The sequence below is a fragment of the Lagenorhynchus albirostris genome, chromosome 13, assembly GCF_949774975.1.
Source record: "Lagenorhynchus albirostris chromosome 13, mLagAlb1.1, whole genome shotgun sequence".
Taxonomy (NCBI): Eukaryota; Metazoa; Chordata; class Mammalia; order Artiodactyla; family Delphinidae; genus Lagenorhynchus; species Lagenorhynchus albirostris.
In genome coordinates, this window is record NC_083107.1 from 37,712,107 (window position 1) to 37,733,845 (window position 21,739).

The 21,739-nt window shown below is 35.5% G+C and overlaps 1 protein-coding gene across 1 annotated transcript in view; it reads left to right on the top strand.

Annotated features, from left to right (window-relative positions):
• The window catches only part of USP34 (ubiquitin specific peptidase 34), a 231,927-nt gene that overhangs the window by 167,336 nt on the left and 42,852 nt on the right, over positions 1-21,739 (top strand). Inside the window, exons 42-52 of the mRNA XM_060169925.1 lie at positions 5,959-6,142; positions 6,692-6,852; positions 9,922-9,987; positions 11,530-11,676; positions 11,766-11,822; positions 11,915-11,992; positions 12,368-12,462; positions 14,010-14,182; positions 16,839-16,992; positions 18,089-18,167; positions 21,655-21,708. Coding sequence (XP_060025908.1) covers positions 5,959-6,142; positions 6,692-6,852; positions 9,922-9,987; positions 11,530-11,676; positions 11,766-11,822; positions 11,915-11,992; positions 12,368-12,462; positions 14,010-14,182; positions 16,839-16,992; positions 18,089-18,167; positions 21,655-21,708 — 1,248 coding nt within the window. The remainder of the gene's footprint in view (positions 1-5,958; positions 6,143-6,691; positions 6,853-9,921; positions 9,988-11,529; positions 11,677-11,765; positions 11,823-11,914; positions 11,993-12,367; positions 12,463-14,009; positions 14,183-16,838; positions 16,993-18,088; positions 18,168-21,654; positions 21,709-21,739) is intronic.

Sequence of the window (21,739 nt, forward strand, 5' to 3'; positions counted from 1 at the left end):
TACTTGACCAAGCTTCTAACCACTAAGCAATACTGTCTGCAGGTGTTAAAACCTTAAATACACTGTTCTGTAATATGCTTTTTTCACCTACCTTAAAGATTCTCCATATCAGTATATATAGAGTTAATTCATTCTTCGTAACAACTGCATAATATTCTTTTTCTGGAAAGATGTGATATATCTAACTAGCTTCCTAATGTTGAGCATTACCTTACACTACTATAAGTGATGTTGCAGGGAAAATGTTTATACATCCATCATTTAGGAAATCTATAGGAAAAAATTCTAGAAGTAGAAGCTGGTTTACGAGGTATGTACCTTTGTGATTTTGGTCAGAATAACCATGAAGCTCTCTGTGGAGGCTGAACTGATTTATGGTCCCACCTACAATGTCTGTGAGCCAAGTGCCAATTTTCCCACATTCCTACCAACCCAGTGTATTATCAAATTTAATTTCTGCTAGTCTGATAAGTGGAAACCATTCTCTTAGTTTTATTTTTCATTTTTTTGTAAGTATGAGTAAGGTTGAGCTTCTTTTCATGTGTTTGAAAGCCATTTATTTGTATTATCTTTTCTCTGACCTGCTCAAATCCTGTCCTTATTTTCCTTTCATGTATATACATGGTCCTTTTCTTGATAATTTGTAGAATTTTTGTATGGAGGAAATTGGCATATGTACTTGGATTTATTTCTGGACTTTCTTTTTCACTCTACAGATCTATTCATTCACCAATACCATATCCTAACTAAGTAGATTCACAGTTTTTAGTTAATATCTTGTAGAGATGGTCCATCTTCATTATTACTCCTTTTCAGAATTGTCCCGGTTGTTTATTTTTCCACACAAACTTTAGAATCAGTGTGTCTCATTCTTTCAAAAATTAAAATTCGGATACTTTTTAAATTGGGGTTGTGTTAAATTTATGGATTGATATAGAAAAATTGAAATTATATTAAATTGCCTATACAAGGACAGGATTTGTCTTCTTATTTATAGAAGACCAGTGTTGTGTTTTTCAATTTAATGTTTTCATTTAGAATTTGAATTTTAGGAATTTTTAAATAAGGTTGTTCCTAGGGATTTTCTTTGTTAGGTATCATAAATGCACTCTTTTATTTTGTTTTCTGATGAGTTGTTTATGTGGAGTAAGGATTTTTGTGTGTGAATTTGTTGCAGGCCACCTTAAGTTCACTTACTGTTTGTAGAATTTTTTTCTCAGTTGTCTTTGTGTTTATCTTCAGTATTGTCTTTGATTTTTCATTTGTTTTTAGTTTATTGTCTTCGAGTAGTTTTTTTACTTCTTCATTTTTAAATCTTAACTCTCTGTTCTTTCACCTAATTTTGTCTAGAACCTCCAGAACAGTGTTAAATAATAGTTGTTTTTATTGTTTATTGTTTACTAATAGTTGTTTATTGAGAAGGTTTTAATGTTTGTGTAGTCAAAACTTTAGTTTCCCGTTGTGTTTTTGGTGAGATCAGAAACCTTTAGAAGCTTTTTTGCAGGAGAGGTATGTGGTCTGAATTAACATTTTCAAAGCTTTACTCTTGTTCTAGGGGGAGATCTAGACTACAGGTAGAGAACTAGGAGGGCAAGTGTGAGGGTTAGGGGCCCAGTTAAGAAGTTTTGCAGAGGGATGATGATGAAAAGTGGTTGGACTTAGGATATTTATTGAAGATAGAGTTCACAAGACTTAAATTTTGAGAAGATTGTGAGGTGGGAGAGAGAGAAACTAATCAAGAATGACTTCTCAATTTTAAGCCTGAGAAACTAAGTGAATGATAATGCCATTTACTAAGAAAGGGAAAATTTAGGATAGATAAGATTGGGGGGGATGGGGTATCAAAATCAGTAGTTCTATTTTGGACGTGTTAAATTTGAAATGTCAATTCGGTATCCAAGTGCAGGTGCTTAAGGTGGTTGGTGTTGGTGTATTATTAAGAAGTCGTCCTTATCGCCAAGATACTAAACATACCTGTGCTACTGTAATATTTTACTTTATTAATTTTTAAAAATGTCATCTAGAATTTATCGAGGAGTAACTGTTTTCCATAAAGAGACTTATAGTAAGTATTTTAGGCTTGCCAGGCCACATATGGTCTCCCTCACCACCACCATCACCACCGCTACTGCTGCTTCCTCTCCTTCCTTGCCTCTGCTTCCTCTTTCCTCTTCTTCCTCCCTTCTACTCCCTCTTCCCTTCTTCTAATTCCCCTTTAAGAGTATAAACCCCACTCTTATTTCTACTACCTTGTATAGTACCTAGCAAATATATGTTGAACAAATGGATGATTAAGACTCAGTCCTGATTCTTAAGAACTGACAATCTAATGGTTCATTTGTTCAGCAGGTAATTATTGAGAAGTCTGCCTTATGCAAAATTCATATGTACCTTCACAAATAATATCATGACTGCTCATGATATTTGTAATTCATGGTAAAAAATAAGAGCCATTAAAGGGATATGATCAGAGGTATGGAAGATCAGATAGTATTGATGGGATTAGGAAAGGCTTTGAGGAAGATAAAGCTTTTGTAACCAGGATAAAGTCCTTAAGTAGAAAAGTAAGGGAAACATTTAAGTCACAGAAAACAGTATGAATGAAAAATCAGTCCTAGGAAACCACTGAGTATGTGCAGGTTATTGAATGATAAGTTCAGTTTGGCTTGAGCTTGAGGAAATATAGAGGAGGTAATTTGGGGAAACTAGGTGGCCATCTGTTGTGGTCACAGGAGGTTTTGTTTGTTTTGTTTTTTTTTTGCGGTACGGGCCTCTCACTGTTGTGGCCTCTCCCATTGCGGAGTACAGGCTCCGGACACACAGGCTCAGCGGCCATGGCTCACGGGCCTAGTCACTCCGCGGCATGTGGGATCTTCCCGGACCGGGGCACGAACCCGTGTCCCCTGCATCGGCAGGTGGACTCTCAACCACTGCGCCACCAAGGAAGCCCCAGGAGGTTATTTTTATATGTACAATAAAATAAAAGCATTATTTTTATAATTTAAAAGGGGGGCCTTTCAAGTTTTTGATCAAATAATGTCAGAAATATGCTTTAACAGAATAAATCTAGTAATAGATTGAGAGGCAGCATACTTTTTCAAACTTTTTTTGAAGTGGTCTTCAAACATTTATTGCTCACATATTCTTTAAAGAATTTTGGAAAACCTAGGTGTCCTGTCAACAGATTTTTTAATTTTAAGAAATTTCTAGATTTTTTTCAAGTTTAAGTATTTTTTTAAATTGAAGTTGATGTAGAATATATAAGTTACAGGTGAACATCATAGTGATTCACAATTTTTAAAAGTTATACTCCATTTAGAAAAGAAGAGAAAAGGAAAAAAAAAACATTAAAATTTATTTGCTTTGGTTGAGAACAATGAGTCCAGAAAGATCTTTAAAATATAGCACTTACAGAAAAAAATAAATACATAAAAGTTATACTCCATTTATAGTCATTATAAAATATTGGCTACAATTCCTGCATTGTATAGTTTATCCTAGCTTCCAGAGTATTGTTGAAATTGATAAAAATAGTTATTTCCTGTGACTACATGATGTTGTCTTAAATTTCTTCCATATTTAATTATCATTACATTACATGTATTTGGACATGGGCAATCAAAGCAATGTAAATAGACTGAATTTTGCCAAGTAAGTATGAAACATTAAAAATGAAATTTTATTGAAATTATGCATTAACAAGAAGGGTATGTGGCTTTTAAAATTAATTCATATAGTTGTAGATGGATATTCCTTATTAGGCTAGAATGACCATGTACTCATTCTCTTCCTACTTTATATTTCTATAGATAGAAGTTGTGAGAAACCTTGTTTCACATTGTTTTACAGTGAGAAACCACAGTGAGAAACCGTGTTTACATACTGTTTACAGTAGGAATGTTCTGTTTTAACAACGTTATTTAACTTTTTGAATTTCTTCTGAATTACATGTCAAAGATCACACTCTATCATCAGAAATTATTTTTAATATTCTCTCAGGTATCAGTTTGAGGTTCTTCTTTCTGTGAAGTATACTAAAATGGTTGTACCATTATTTATCAAATGGATATGTTAATATATATGTTACTCTTTCACTTAAGGACACCTGCTTTCCTGGTAAACTCAGAGTGAGGAAAATAAAAATATTGTTCATTTCAGCAAGCTTTTACCAATCCTAATGTTTCAATAAAATATTTTTATCACAGGCTTTAAATATGTTTTGTCAAAACTTTGGAGCTATGGTTATTTAGCTCATTCAGTTTTCTAGATCTAAACTGATTAGCAAAGATAGTTCATTGTTAAACTAGTTATTTGCTAATTCTATTTCTGTTTGAGTGAGTGACTTTATTTTCCAGTTCATGTAAATACGTTACTTTGTGTCTCCAAGACAGTCATCTCACCTCTGAATTGTAGAATAGACAAGACATAATCTTACTGTCAGTCTGTCAACTATATAAAATAAGCCTCTATTCACCTTCAGTATTTCTTAGCCAAACGTACCTTTCTTTGCCAAGTCAGGAACTATGCACTGTACTTTCTTTGACAGTAGTGAGATGGAGGAGGTGAGGTCATTAATGGGAAAATATTCTGAATTGTCCTTCATTTGGTACCTGTGTTAGAGGTTCCCTAGACCACTCCCAGATTCACTGATTCACTGGAAGGACTCAAAGACTCAGCGTGTAATTGTATCCATGACAAAGTTTTATTACAGCAAAATAATAGAAAATGAAATCAGCAAAAGAAAAAGCATGGGGCCAAGTGTGGTGAAATGAGGTACGCCCTTCTGAGAGTCCCCTCTCAGTGGGGTTGCATAGGACGTGCTTAATTCCCCCAGCCATGAGTGTGACATGTGTGAGGTGTTGTCTACCAGGATGCTCTCTTCAGCCTAGGAGTCCAGGGATTTTATCAGGGGGTGGGTCATGTAGGCACATAGTACCTGCATAACTGACCACAGTCAATGAAATTCCAGACTCCCAGATAGAAAGCAGGTATTCTGCATAAACGAAATACAGATTGGTACAGTGAGCCACTTTTATCACTTACGGAAAGTTTTATAACAGAGGAGGGAACTGTTGACCATTCAGGTGTTCAGGTGACAGCCAGGAGCCAACTTTACAATGTAGCCTTTCTAAGGATAGCAGAGTCTCGTCTTAACAATATTACCTCTTTTCTATACAGTACCCCAGGAGGTTCTATACCCCAGAACAATGTACCTTTGTACTACTTGCGATTGAGATGGGTGAGGGAGATAACTTTCTTTGGAATAGTAGCAAAGGACCAATTAAAGAACAAGTGGGAAATGTGGCCCTTTCTCAGGCAGATTAAATTTAGGGAAAAGTATATCTGGAATGGTAAAGCTTTGAATCTCAGTTTGAACTTCACTGGTATTGAAGTTAAGAGCTTGGTGTTTTAAATCCTTAGTATAACACCTGCCAAATCTGACTCCAGGCAAGATGCTTAACCTGTTTTGTTTGTTTGTTTTGTTTTGAGGCCTTTGAATAGTATCTGGCACTTCTAAGTGCTCATTATGGGTACATTGCTGCTTTGGCTGCTACTGCTATTTTAATTATTAGAGTGAAGTAAGGAGAAACTTAAGTAAATGCAGAGGCATTCAAGATAGGGAGTAATGAGTCCTGAACTAACATGCTTGGTCACTGAATGGAGTGGAAAATAATAGCATTGTAGATGTGACTCTAAGAATGAGCTATAAGGTATCAAGAGGGAGAGAAGAGTGAAGGTGAAGCTCCTCCTCCCATTCCATTTTCCCTAAGAGAAATGAACATTGGGAATACTTTCAGATGATGGTATATGATGCTCCTTTAAGTTTTTAAACAGTCTTTTAATAAATTGTAGATTTTCATATAGTCCATTTTATTCTGTGTAACTTATTAATTTTATTTGGAATATAGTTAATTTCCAAGTTTAGATAATATACTTGGTCTTTCTTTTTTTTTCCAGGAATTTTTAAGAGATATCTTCAATCTCCTGTTTTTGTTGCCTAGTCTAAAAGATAGACAACAGCCAAAGTGCAAATCACATTCTTCGAGAGCTGCTGCTTATGATTTGTTAGTGGAGATGGTAAAGGGATCTGTCGAAAACTACAGATTAATACATAACTGGGTTATGGCACAACACATGCAGTGTGAGCATTCTTCTTTTCCTTTAACCTTTCTAAATTTCGTTTGTAGAAATGAGATTTTGTAGGGCATGATTTAAAGAAAGAATTCCCCATTCATACATTTTAACATTATAAACTGTTGTTGCTAGGACATACTGAAGTTAAAAAGTAAACATTAGTTTTTGGGAAAAAAACAGTTGTGATGGACTTTTTAGAGATATGTGAAATACTTTGGCATTTTGGGGTTAAATAATTTAGTGCCAAGTAAAGACAAGTTTTGGCAGTCCTTTGAATATTTAGGAATAAATTAGTTTTACTATGTGTTCTTACCAGTTTTTAAAATTACCATGTTTTATGTATATGAACTAAATAAGTTCATATACATGAACTAAATAAGTTCATCTATTACTTATTAGATGTAGATGTAGTGGCTGTTAGATGTAGTGGCTGTTAGATGTAGTGGCTGTTAATGAAAGCAGAATAGATGTAGATGTAGTGGCTGTTAATGCAAGCAGAATATATTATGTTTAATTGTTTGGGGGGGGCATCCTTTCCTCCCTCTTTTTTCAGCAGCTCATGCACCTTATAAATGGGACTACTGGCCTCATGAAGATGTCCGTGCTGAGTGTAGATTTGTTGGCCTGACTAACCTTGGAGCTACTTGTTACTTGGCTTCTACTATTCAGCAACTTTACATGATACCCGAGGCAAGACAGGCTGTCTTCACTGCTAAGGTACAGTTTTCCTTACTTTAAAAATTAAAACTATAGGGACTTCCCTGGTGGTGCAGTGGTTAAGAATTCGCCTGCCAATGCAGGGGACACGGGTTCGATCCCTGGTCCAGGAAGATCCCACATGCCGCGGAGCAACTAAGCCTGTGCACCGCAACTTTTGAGTGTGCGCTCTGGAGCCCGTGAGCCACAACTACTGAGCCCGCACGCCACAACTACTGAAGCCCAAGTGCTCTAGGGCCTGCATGCCGCAACTACTGAGCCCGCGCGCTGCAGCTACTAAAGCCCGCGTGCCTAGAGCCCATGCTCCGCAACAAGAGAAGCCACCGCACTGAGAAGCCTGCACACTGCAATGAAGAGTAGTCCCCACTCGCTGCAACTAGAGAAAGCACGCATGCAGCAGTGAAGACCCAACACAGCCAAAAAAAAATAAATAAATAAATAAAACTATAAAACAAAATTTTAAAAATTCGTTGATAAATCTTGATTCAATTTAGTAAAATATTGTTTGAGAAAATAATTTGAGTTAAAATTGACAAACTTTGGGCTTCCCTGGTGGTGCAGTGGTTAAGAATCCACCTGCCATTGCAAGGGACACGGGTTCGAGCCCTGGTCCGGGAAGATCCTACATGCCACAGAGCGACTAAGCCCTTGCGCCACAAATACTGAGCCTTTGCTCTAGGGCCCGTTTGCCACAACTACTGAAGCTCACACGCCTAGAGCCCATGCTCCGCCACAGGAGAAGTCACTGCAGTTAGAAGCCTGCGGACCAAAACAAAGAGTAGCTCCCACTTGCTGCAACTAGAGAAAGCTCACGCACAGCAGCAAAGACCCAATGCAGTTAAAAATAAATTAAATTAAATTAAATTAAAAAATTTTTTGACAAAATTTGATACTACTAGCTAACATGTATATTTTAATTATTTTTACATTTCAATTGATTACTCCAAACACTGTAGTATAATTTCTTTATTTATCAAAGGAAAACACAGTTGTAGAATATACACACTCAGTGTATCAAATGAACACGATATTTTCAGTAAAAATAAATGCAAATTTTAATTATATAGAAAATAAGCAAAGCCTAAAACAAAGTAGGAAATTAGTACCAGAATCACTGAACTTATGTATCCTAAAGTAAATTTGTGGCCTTGTATATTTGAGTAGGCTTTGCTTATGTTATTTTTGTTAACTTGTGCATTGTAGTTTTCATTTTTTGTTTACCATGGGCTATTTTTTAGTTTGCCTTCTGCACTGCTTTTACAATTTTTTGGCAGCCTTTTTTTTTTTAAATAAATTTATTTTATTTATTTATTTTTGGCTGCATTGGGTCTTCGTTGCTGCATGCAGGCTTTCTCTAGTTGCAGTGAGCCGGGGCTACTCTTCGTTGCGGTGCGTGGGCTTCTCATTGCGGTGGCTTCTCTTGTTGCAGAGCACAGGCTGTAGGTGCACAGGCTTCAGTAGTTGTGGCTCGCGGGCTCTAGAGCACAGGCTCAGTAGTTGTGGCACACAGACTTAGTTGCTCGGCGGCATATGGGATCTTCCCAGACCAGGGCTCGAACCCGTGTCCCCTGCATTGGCAGGTGGATTCTTAACCACTGTGCCACCAGGGAAGCCCTGGCAGACTTTCTTTATCCTTGCACTTGGGTTTTTATTTTCTTCCATCATGTCATCTGGATGTCCTTGCATTTTTCCCCCCTTACAAAGTATTGCAATTCTTTATCTTCAGTGGATCCTTACTACGTTTAAGTTATGCTTCAGGGTCTCTAAAGCATACTCAGTATACTCAAGTGGGTTTGTTTTTTGGTTTTAGTTAAATTGATATTTTTAAGTTGATCATCTAACTGACTATTAGAAATAGTTGAATAATTGATTTCATTTAGCATGTGGAAATTTTTGTGACTAAATTTGGTTGCCCCCATCTGTATAATTTTATAGAACCACTTATCAAAGAAGCATGTATTCATTGATTTTCTTGTTTATGTGGTGACTTGACCACAATTTGTAGTTTCTCTTCCTTATATTTAATGATCATCTTTTAGCCATTAGCACTGTCAGGAATTAGTGTGTAGCAACAGAAAAAACAATCAGATGTGCTAACTGTGAATGAGTCTCAGAAATGGTATTTTTGGTTAAAAACTAAATTTAGACTTGTCTCTACATAAGGAATTCTTACAGAATAGAATTATTTTCTTTTCTGATTTTTCACAGAGAGATTAAAGAAAACTACATGTATTTTACTTGTGGTAGAATATACACAATGTAAAATTTATCCTATTAACCATGTATAAGTGTACAGTTCTGCGGTATTAAGTATACTCAGATTGCACCCATCACCACCATCAATCTCCAGAATTTTTTCACCTCCTCCAGGTGAAACTGTACCCATTAGATACTTTACTCCCCATTCTCCCTTCACCCATACCCTTTGCAGCCATTATTCTACTTCCTGTGTCTATGAATTTGACTACTCTAGGTACCTCATATAAGTGGAATGATACAATATTAGCCCCTTTGTGACTGGCTTATTTCACTTAGCATAATGTCTTCAAGATTCATCCACTTCTTCAAAATTTGAATCTCAATTAATGTCCTTGAATATTTAGAGGACTTTAAAAGATCTTGGCCAGTAGTACCCTGCAGTATTAAGGATCTGCTGCTCTAGAAAAAAATAAAGATATGACTAGATGAGGGTGAGATGTCATTTGTTAATATAATATACTCTTTAATGTGTGGATTTATTTGTGGAAAAGGTGTTTTCTGTTCTTGCAAAATCGCCAACTTGTAAATGCTTCTGTTCAGCATTGAACCAAAAAGTGCTGATCTGGAAAGCAGTTTTAAGATCTCTTTATTCAGTTTCCTTACATAATAGCGATAGCCATATCTGTATAATGAACAAAGTACTCCAATTTTTAAAATGCTAAAATTGTTAACGAAAAAATACTGTGCTTTTCCTCCATATGGCTAAAAGAATGAAAACAGTGTTAAGCACATTGTAATACTTTCTTTTCTAGAATGTCTAATTTACCATCATCAGTATGTCTTAATGGAAAGTTTTTTCTTAATTTACAGTATTCCGAAGATATGAAGCACAAGACCACTCTCCTGGAGCTTCAAAAAATGTTTACATATTTAATGGTATGTTTGAGAATTGGGTATGGAAAACTAATTAGATATACCCATTGACCAAAGGTGAAAACGTTAATTGGAGTTCATTTGTATTGGCCTGTCCTGACCTATTATTTTTCCAATTGACTTCGTCAGTTGCTGATGCTCTTTGTCATAGTGCATTTTAACTGTCATATTTCAGTTATCTACATTTTGTTAATTTATCCTTTGAAGAATTTCTTGTATCTGATCCATTTTTCATCAGAAGGTCACACCTCCCCCCTTAGTCTTAGGGTTTTCCAACTGATTTTTCTTTGTCCTTCTTAATTTCCACCCCCAAAACTATAAAAGTAATTAATCTTTAAAAAATAGCAAATCTTAATATTATTACTCCCCTAGTTAAAACTCTTTATTATGAAAAGAATAGTATTCAGGTTCAGTCAGGATGGCACACATCCCCTGTGATTCTGCCCCTTCCCTTCAACCTCCTTTCTTATCCCTCCCCACATCCAGCCTCACCCTGTAGTAACTGTAAGCCTTTTGAAGCCCATCACCCTTTTGCTTCATCGCTTGTGCAGTTATTTATGCTGCTTCTACTGCCTGTGGCACTCTTCCAATAGTACTCTTCTCCATTTTCTTCCATTTATCATCCTTCAGGAATCAACTTGGTTTTTTTGAGAAAGTCTGTCCTCTAAGAGACCAAAAATTCCACAGAGTATCTCCATGTCACCATAATTCTGTTGTACCAGCACTTGTATTGAAAGTTACTTATCTCACCTATTAGAATTTGGAGGACAAAGATCTTACCATATTTATTCAAACTATGTATTTCAGCTTGTGAGACTTAATAAATGAGATTTTTTTTTTTTTTTTTTGCGGTACGCGGGCCTCTCACTGTTGTGGCCTCTCCCGTTGCGGAGCACAGGCTCCGGATGCGCAGGCTCAGCGGCCATGGCTCACGGGCCCAGCCGCTCCGCGGCATGTGGGACCTTCCCGGACCAGGGCATGAACCCGTGTCCCCTGCATCGGCAGGCGGACTCTAAACCACTGCGCCACCTGGGAAGCCCATAAATGAGATTTTTAACAAAATAAAAAGGTTTGTTAGTTATCCCTTGATTCCACTTATAATCTCCTTTTAACAGAGTTGGAACATGGTATTTGAACTGGCAAAGCACTTTTACTGCTATTTTAAACTACTACTAAACCAAGGTTCAGTTGATAGGAGAACTTATGCACCCTGCAAAGGCTTTGTATTTTATGCTTCACAATACAAACCTCCATCCTTTGAATCCCAAATTTCTTCCTAGAAATTCCTAGGCTTAAAAAATAAAAATTTCTTAACTTACGGTCATTTAAGCATCTTCTGGCACCGAGACTATTAAACTGAAAAGGCAATGAGAATCAAACCAATGAAATAGAAGAGAGCATTTTCATAATTTCTTTGTAGATTTACTACCTGTTTCTTTGTTGTTCATTCAATAACCTTGTGATAATTTTTATTTTTATTTGAGATCTAGATTTATTTGATTGTTTTATAATCCTCCTCCTCACCACCTGCCTTTTCTTTCACAGGAGAGTGAATGCAAAGCATATAATCCTAGACCCTTTTGTAAAACATACACCATGGATAAGCAGCCTCTGAACACTGGGGAGCAGAAAGATATGACTGAGTTTTTTACTGATCTGATTACTAAAATTGAAGAAATGTCTCCAGAACTGGTTAGTACCAGAACACTCAAGTTTCTTGGAAATTTTTACAGATTTGCTTAATTTTAAATTACTGACTTCCGTTTGTATTTTTTTTAAAGAAAAATACTGTCAAAAGTTTGTTTGGAGGTGTAATTACAAACAATGTTGTATCCTTGGTAAGTATTCTCCCTGTTCTTTGCTTTTTGGAAATCTTAATGTATATTTTAGCTTATTATAATTTACCAATTTTTGGCTATTGATTGACTAGGATTGTGAACATGTTAGTCAGACAGCTGAAGAGTTTTACACCGTGAGGTGCCAGGTGGCTGATATGAAGAACATTTATGTGAGTAATGTTGCATATATTTTTAATTTTTTTTTCTGCTTTTAACTATTTATGTATAGCAGGCTTATGTTTGTTACCTTAGGAGAAAATTAACTTTAACATTTTCACCTATTTTCTTCTTGTGATGCTACTCAAATAAAAATTAAAGGTAGATCGCAAAGCTGATTTTTCCCAATCAAAATTTAAATACTTGAGTTTTTTTAAATGTAGTAAGATTCAGAGCACCTTGTCAATATTTTTACTAAATTTAAGCGTTTGCTTTTTTAAAAACATGTTTTCCTCTGTGCATTCTGCCCAAATTGTAATTAATGCTTTTTGTATTTTTGCATGCTGTAAACAGTAATGTGAAACTCTTAAGTGTGGTTTTATACACAGGAATCTCTTGATGAAGTTACTATTAAAGATACTTTAGAAGGTGACAACATGTATACTTGTTCTCATTGCGGGAAGAAAGTACGAGCTGAAAAAAGGTATGCTTTTTGAAACGTAATTTTCGTCATTTTGATAAATCATCAAATAGAAGTAAAACGCAGACTTAGGATAAATTAATGTTAAACTTTTATGAAAATTATGTGATTAAGGTTATGGTCAGCTGCTTGGAACTCATTCTTATGCAGCAATTTTTCATTCAGTTATGCAAGTAAACTTTCAGGCACTCTTAAATCTTTTCAGATTTTTTTTTTCCTTTTTATTAAGCAAATACTTACCAAGGTCTATATGATTGCTTAGCTCTCTGCCGTGCACTCAGTGGGGCATGATAAAGAGTCTACTCATGAACTGAAGACCTCTGAATCTGTAAAGTGAGAGATGTTTTTTCTTAAGAGCCAGCCATAAGATGCTTGGTTTAGGACAGAGTAGTTGGTTGGGTAAAGATGTTTCAGTCCTACCGATGAACATTGAAATTAGATTGAAAGAGCATCTTATGTAGTTTGTTACTAGGAACTACAAAGGCAGAGAAGTAGTCTGGTTAGATTCAGGTCATCTCTTCAGATCTGTTTATATCTTAATGCATGGTTTCACTGCCCTCCACAAGTCCTTTAGTGATTCTTAGCTGTCAGGGTAAAGTTCATACTCTAACATTATACACAAGGCCCTTCATATCTTGACTTCTTTATACTTCGTAACCTCATCATTTACCAGTCTCCCAAATAAACAATAATGATGAATTTTTAGACTTCTTATTCCATCTGCTTGTGACATCTTTCCCCTCCCTTCCTCAACTCCCTAAAATTCCTATTTAAAAGAGAAACTAAGCTCTTGCTTTAAACAAATTTTGTTATAAATCCTATATACACTGAAGAATTATTCCCTGAAATTCATATTTTTCATAAATCCAAGTTTTTAAGTATATTTTGTTTAAACTGAAAAAAAGTTTTTTTAAACCTGAACTAGCAGTAAGTCAAACCATATGATTTAGGTAATCAATTAGGTAATGTTATTCTTGTGGCTGTAATATGAGGCAACACTCGTTGAACGCTGTTTGCCAGGCAGCATTCTAAAAGTAGTAGGGAGTAGGCACTTTAACTTACATTTACAAATCAGGAATTAAGCTCTGAGAGGTTAAGTAACTTTTTTAGGGTCATGTATCTAGTAAATGATACAGTCAGGCTTTGCAATTCTGCTGTACAAAAATAAATGCTTATTTAAGGTGGAAAAGAAAACTCTGAACCAAAAACCTCCTTGCCTTTGAAATATGATGTGACTCCTTTTTATGCTTCCGTAGCACCTTTCATAGCTTCATCATGGCATATACCTTAGTCCCCTGTAGGTTTTTCATTTGTTTTCCTCTCTAGACCCAGGAAAGTCCTTTCAGAATGGAAAAAGTCATGTAAGAGGGGGATAGATAGATAGATAGATAGGTTGATTGAGTGATAGATTTAATAAGAGCATGATTTAGAGTACTATTTATTATTTACTCTGAATTGAATATTGAAATAAGTGTAGTGTAAATGTAATTGATAATAGCTAGAGTACTTCTGAAAGATAATTTTTAACAAATCTTGTTCTTGTCTTTCAGAGCATGTTTTAAGAAATTGCCTCGGATTCTGAGTTTCAATACTATGAGGTATACATTTAATATGGTCACAATGATGAAAGAGAAAGTGAACACACATTTTTCCTTCCCATTACGTTTGGATATGACACCCTATACAGAAGATTTTCTTATGCGAAAGAGTGACAGGAAAGAAGGTAATGGAAAATCTTTCTCTTGCCTGTGTTTATTGTAAGTCTTCATGACAAGATAGTCATATTTATAAAGTTGTAATCAACTACACATTTAACAAAATCAAACTGAATCTTATAAAGGAGAATATTTTTAAAGACAATATGGCATATTCAGTCAGTTGGCCCGTAAACGTTTTGTATCTACTAGGAGTGTGTTCTAGGCACCTTTCCAAGTGAATGAGATAAACATGGTTCCTGCCCTTGAAGAACTTAAGTCTATTGGGCATGGCATATATTAAACAAGGAATTATAAGCATGAAGTGTTGTCAAATAGTGAATGTATCACAGATTGAGGGGAATCAGGGAGGGCTTTCAGGAGAAGGTGACATTTAAGCAGAGCCTGAGTAAGAGCTAGAGTGAGAAGAGTGGAGAAACTCTAGTGGGGGGCAGGGGGCTGATTAGGGGGTTGATGAGATAGGCAAAAGGGTGGCAGCCAGATTAGTTTTTTTGTAAGCCATGTTAATAATTTTGATCTTTATTTCAATGTGAAACCATTGGAAAATTTTAAGCAGGGAGCTGAGATAACCAGGTGGGATCTTGGAAAAGGTTATTCTGACTATAACAATAGAAATGGATTAGAGGATGATAAAAGGAGTGTGGGGAGGCTGTTATGGTAAACCACAGTAATAGTAGCACAGATGAGAAAGCATACCAACCAGTAGGGTTGGAGAGAAGCACATGGCGATAGAGTTAGTAGAACTTGATGATTGAATGAATAAATGAATCGAACAAAGTTATTGAACATCTATCCACTATTTAATTTGCTGTTATAGTAATAGGAATATAGTGACAACAAAGAACAAGGTCTCTGCCCCTATGAAGCTTACAGTTTAGTCAGTCTACTACTAGAGGAAGGAGGAGAAGTCAAGAAAGGTTTCTGGCTTGATAGTTAGGTGAATAGTGGGATCAGTATTTCAGGATCTCAAGAAGGAGGGAGTGTGGTCAGAAGTATTGAATACTAAATAAAGAAAAGGAACAGTTCCAGTGAGACCATGAGGGAAAATTATCTAACATGTTGAAGACCTCTGGTTATCAGACCAATTTAATTTGGGTGTTGCAGTAGGAAGGTGGATTGCAGCGAATTTAAAATGGCACTTGGTTGGTAAGTAGTTACCTCCAAATTGCTATTATTACGTCCATAAGACCAGTGATTTTTGAACATCTGTGTGTATGTCCCAAGGACCATGATGAGGAATGGAAATAGGTGAGAGGAGAGAAGAAAGCAGAATAGGGCCAGCTCATACCTTTTCCATTCTTCTTTAACCAAGAGAAGTTCCATTTTACATAAGAGTCCTGGCAATGTTTTGTTTGTATAGAAAGTTATGCTGATGTAAATTTTTAAGATTTGAAGAGCCACCATATTATAAGTTATAAGAAAGAGAACCATATTTTAATCTTTATACTGCATTGCCGGGCACTTAATGAGCATCCAGTAAATGTTTTACTCTCACTAAATGGGAGCTGAGAGGTATAAACAATGAGTGTGGGCTACTCTTTCAAGAGAGGAACATATCTTTCTTTGAAGAGAGAGGATGGTGACTGTGGCTGTGAGGTGATACAGGGTTAAGGGAGGGAACTTTAAAGTTAGAATTGCAGTATGTTTAGAAGTTACAGGAAATGAGGTAGAAGAGGTAAGTTTGAAAATAGAGACAAAGTTAAGAAGTTGGCATTGTATATATACATCCTACTTTTTAGAACATTTTCAAACCATTTGTAAAATTATAGCAAGACTGCGTAGTAACTGCTTCACTGTATTTTTCATAATGTCTCCATGTGTGGAAATAGCAAAAATTTATGCCAAGATAAAGGAATTTATTAAGCCACAAGTGATGCATTCAGAGTCAGATTCTAGTACATCCAAACTCCTCAGTCACTGCTCTGACACTCTCAGCCACTTCCTCCTCTTCACCTAATTGTTGCTTCAATTTTCAGGTTAGACTGTGCACTCAGGTTAACCAAATCTGCTCTCACTTATTTGCTTCTGATTATACCTTTCCTTTTGTGATGATGGAAATACAGATCGTAAATCATACATCTTCTGCAGTTTTTTCTTAATATCTCTTGTAATAACTTTTCAAATTGTAATCTCTGTGGGTGGGAAGTATATGTTTTGTTTATTTTGTTTCTGTCTACATAAAGCTCCTAATACATAGTGTTTTCTATTAACTGGGAAAACAGTTGGAAGCATGCTGCCAGTACAATGCTCCATTTTCCTTAGCATGAGACTAACAGGCATAAATATGTTAATACTTTTCAGATCTTGCGTTTGCCTGCTCCTAATAAAGGTAATACAAAATGCTTCATTCAGATGTATCTATTTCAAAAGGAAGAGCCAGATTAAGCAAAAAGAATATATTTTACATTTACATATTACATGGAGATTGTCCCTAGTTACGCACTGACACATGGTTGTTTTTCCAGTGATTTGTATAAATGTTCCTTAAAATTGTAGGCTATGAATGGTGAATGACTAGCATATAGGATTGTTTTGTACCTATTTGAATATATAAAGTATCTGTGCCTATTTCTGTGCATAAAGTTTAGTATATAAAGTGATTCTAAGATGTCACTGTGTGCAGTTTTCAAAATTATTGCCATTATTTTATGTAAATCATTCCAGGTTTTAAGGAAGTCAGTGATCATTCAAAAGACACAGAGAGCTATGAGTATGACTTGATAGGAGTGACTGTTCACACAGGAACAGCAGATGGTGGACACTATTACAGCTTCATTAGAGATATAGTCAATCCACATGCTTATAAAAACAATAAATGGTGAGTTTTAAATATTTTATTCTTGGGATTTAAAAAAATCTTTTTTCTTCTGTTTTTAAAATATAAGCTTATGATAGTTTTCTTCTTGAGATACGTTTTCGGATTTTAGTTTTCTAAAAACTTTATAGTTGGGAAAGGGGGCACATAAAATGTTTAAATGAAAGCTTTCAAAAGACAATATGAATCCATCCTTAAACTTTATACATCTCCAGACTCTTTTGAGAATTTGATAAATTCTCGCCTAAGAAAAATGAACACACTCAAAGTTTTGCCCACAACTTTAGATTCACAGACAATATTGCACCTTCCAAATCTTACCTACCTGTGTTCACTTATTCCAGAACTGTTAACTGAATGCCTTTTATAGGGTGGCCACAAAGTCCTTATGTATTCCAGTTAGAAAATAACCTGCATACTCAATTTTCTTCACCTTACCTTTCCCTTCTGACACACATTCTTTTTATCATCTTTCGTCAAGTTAATGGCTGGAAGTCATTCAATCAGTCCTTAATAGCTGGTTTTTGGTCCTTGGATGTTGTTGAATAAAGTCTCATGTGTAGAGACTATTGATGTGCTAGACATTGTTCTAAATATTGGGGATATTGCTGTGAACAAAGTGTACATTGGTAAATTGATCTGCACTTAATAGAACAGTTTCGTTGAAATATTTCTCACTCTTTAAACCATCATATCCATGGTATCTTTACTTTTTTTTGTCCATTTGAATATAAATTTTGAAATGGCATCTTTATCATTGTAAGTTTTCCAAACTCTTAATGTTTTCTGTCCGATAGCTTTACATGTTAGAAAGTTATGCAAACTTTTTATTCCTTGCTTTTATGAACTCTTTTGTTACTCTGAGGTTATGAATAGATCTATCAGATTTTAAGGTGGTTATGACTATGTTGTGAAATTATATTCCCAATTTCTAGTGGATTAGAATTGTCGAAACAAGAGCTTAGTTAGAATTTACCACACATTAATAAGTTTGATCAATATTTGTAATATATTAGAATGTAATCTAAATATTTTAAAAAGAGGCACAATACAGATATATTACATATATACTTGATCAATACTATATGCTCTGCTTTAGGTATCTTTTTAATGATGCTGAGGTAAAACCTTTTGATTCTGCTCAACTTGCTTCTGAATGTTTTGGTGGAGAGATGACGGTAAGTTTTATTCAAAAGTTATAAATGGTTCATGACTTTCTAAGTGCTTTGCAGTATCATAAAATCCAATAGCAGAGTCATGTAACTTTCTCCTAATTCCTATAATTAAATCTAAAATGTATTTTTTTTTTGTTTAGTATAGTTTAGTATGTTTGGAGCATATACCAGACACTGGAAAATATTTTTTTTTGAAAATATATTTTAAATTACTATTTCTTCAACTGATTAAGAGGGTCTGATTAAGAAGGGTTAAGACTTACAATTGAAAAATAATAGTATAGGAATTGAATTACATTTCCACAAGACATCATGATTAAATAAGTTGTTTACTTAAATGCTTTGGGATTAGAACAGAAAGAAATTACTCTTTATTGAATAATTACTTTATTGAGTAAGTACTTACTATGAGAAATCTTTGACAAGGAAGTTGGCTTAAGCTAAACTTTAAAGATTGTTCCTTTAGTGCTTTCAATAACAGAGGCAACAACCTAGTTATTACTGGTGACAGGATAGAAAAAGATTATCTGTTTTGTAATTGTCAGTTAAGATATAAGAAAAGACAATTAGGTTGGAGTAGTGCTATAATAATTTCACTTCTTCATATGCAGTTTACCCTAGTACCAATTTTCTGAAAACTTTAAAAATCGCCTGTTGATTCTCACAAGTATTAAAAGTAATTTCTATTTCATAAAGAAGCTCAGATAAAGTTATATTTCCCTTTAATAGCCATGTTTATTGTGAAATAACTGGTCACATTCTGGATTTTAATGAAAAGACTTTCTTAACTGCTCTTTGATGCTCTTATGTACTATTCTGAATAGAAAAGGAAAATTAGACAAATTCCTAACACTTGGAAAATGAGTAGAAGAAGGAAGGAAATAATGAGTTACCATTGAAGCCATAACTAAATCTATTGCATCTCTAGATGTTATTCCTAGAATATTTCCTCAGAAAAAAAAAAAGAAAAGATAAACAAGTAAACAGTGCAAAACTCTTCTTTTAAAAGGTAGTTTTTCAGATTGCATGCCCACTTTATTAAGTTTTATATATTTGAAGAGAAATTAAGGAAAAAATCCCATTCACCATTGCAACAAAAAGAATAAAAATCCCTAGGAATAAACCTACCTACAGAGGTAAAAGACCTGTACTCAGAAAACTGTAAGACACTGATGAAAGAAATCAAAGATGACACAAACAGATGGAGAGATATACCATGTTCTTGGATTGGAAGAATCAATATTGTGAAAATGACTATACTACCCAAAGCAATCTACAGATTCAGTGCAATCCCTATCAAACTACCAATGGCATTCTTCACAGAATTAGAACAAAAAATCTTACAATTCATATGGAAACACAAAAGACCCCGAATAGCCAAAGCAATCTTGAGAAAGAAAAATGGAGCTGGAGGAATCAGGCTCCCCGACTTCAAACTATACCAAAAGGTACAGTAATCAAGACAGTATGGTACTGGCACAAAAACAGAAATATAGATCAGTGGAACAGGGTAGAAAGCCCAGAGATAAACCCACGCACATATGGTCACCTAATTTACAACAAAGGAGGCAGGAACATACAATGGAGAAAAGACAGCCTCTTCAATGAGTGGTGCTGAGAAAACTGGACAGCTACATGTAAAAGAATGAAATTAGAACACTACCTAACACCATACACAAAAATAAACTCCAAATGCATTAAAGACTTATATATAAGACCAGACACTATAAAACTTTTAGAGGAAAACGTAGGAAAAACACTCTTTGACATAAACCACAGCAAGATCTTTCTTGACCCACCTCCTAGAGTAACAGAAATAAAAACAAAAATAAACAAATGGGACTTAATTAAACTTAAAAGCTTTTGCACAGCAAAGGAAACCATAAAGAAGACAATAAGACAACCCTCAGAATGGGAGAAAATATTTGCAAATGAAACAACAGACAGAGGATTCATCTCCAAAATATAAAAACAGCTCATGGAGTTCAATATCAAAAAAAACCAAACAATCCAGTTAGAAAATGGGCGGAAGACCTAAATAGACATTTCACCAAGGAAGACTTAGAGACAGCCAAGAGGCACATGAAAAGATGCTCAACATCACTAATTATTAGAGAAATGCAAATCAAAACTACAGTGAGGTATCACCTCATGCTGGTCAGAATGGCCATTATCAAAAAAGCTAGAAACAATAAATGCTGGAAAGGGTGTGGTGAAAAGGGAAACCCTCCTACACTGCTGGTGGGAATGTAAATTGATACAGCCACTATAGAAAACAGTATGGAGGTTCCTTAAAAAACTAAAAATAGAACTGCCATATGACCCAGCAATCCCACTACTGGGCATATACCCTGAGAAAACTATAATTCAAAAAGAGACATGCACCAGGGCTTCCCTGGTGGCGCAGTGGTTGAGAGTCCACCTGCCGATGCAGGGGACACGGGTTCGTGCCCCGGTCCGGGAGGATCCCACATGCCGCGGAGCGGCTGGGCCTGTGAACCATGGCCGCTGAGCCTGCACATCCGGAGCCTGTGCTCCGCAACGGGAGAGGCCACAGCAGTGAGAGGCCCGCGTACTGCAAAAAAAAAAAAAGAGAGACATGCATCACAGCGTTCATTGCAGCACTATTTACAATAGCCAGGACATGGAACCAACCTAAATGTCCATTGACAGATGAATGGATAAAGAAGATGTGGCACATATATACAATGGAATATTAATTACTCAGCTATAAAAAAAATGAAATTCAGTTATTTGTAGTGAGGTGGATGGACCTAGACTCTGACATACAGAATGAAGTAAGAAAGAGAAAAACAAATACTGTAGGCTAACGCACATATATGGAATCAAAAAAAGAAAATGATACTGATGAACCTAGTTGCAGGGCAGGAATAAAGGGGTAGGCATAGAGAACGGACTTGATGACATGGGGTGGGAGGGCGAAGCTGGGGCGAAGTGAGAGTAGCATCAACATATATACACTACTGAATGTGAAATAGTTGGCTGGTGGGAAGCAGCAGCATAGCACAGGGAGATCAACTTGGTGCTTTGCGATGACCTAGAGGGGTGGGATAGGGAGGATGAGAGGGAGGCTCAAGAGGGAGGGGATATGAGGGCGGGGATATGGGGTTGTCTGTATGCATATGGCTGATACACTTTGTTGTGCAACAGAAACTAACAAGGTATTGTGAAGCAATTATATTCCAATAAAGATTTATTTAAAAAGTAGTTTTTCAGATTGCAAGTCCATTTTATTAAGCTTTATATTATTGATGGTAAAGTACCTTAAAAATGTTTTGAATCTTTTTTTTAAAGTACTACTCCTATCCAAAAACTTCTATTAAAGATTTTTCTGAATATAATGCTATTTGAGAACTATTTACAAAGTTGCTATAAAGTATAAAATAGCTATTTATGAAGTATTTTATATATAAATATAGCTGAGTGTACCCATTTCTTAAAGAAGGAAAACTTTCATTTTTTTAAACAGACCAAGACCTATGATTCTGTTACAGATAAATTTATGGATTTCTCCTTCGAAAAGGTAACCATTTCTTTCATGTATAATTGTACAT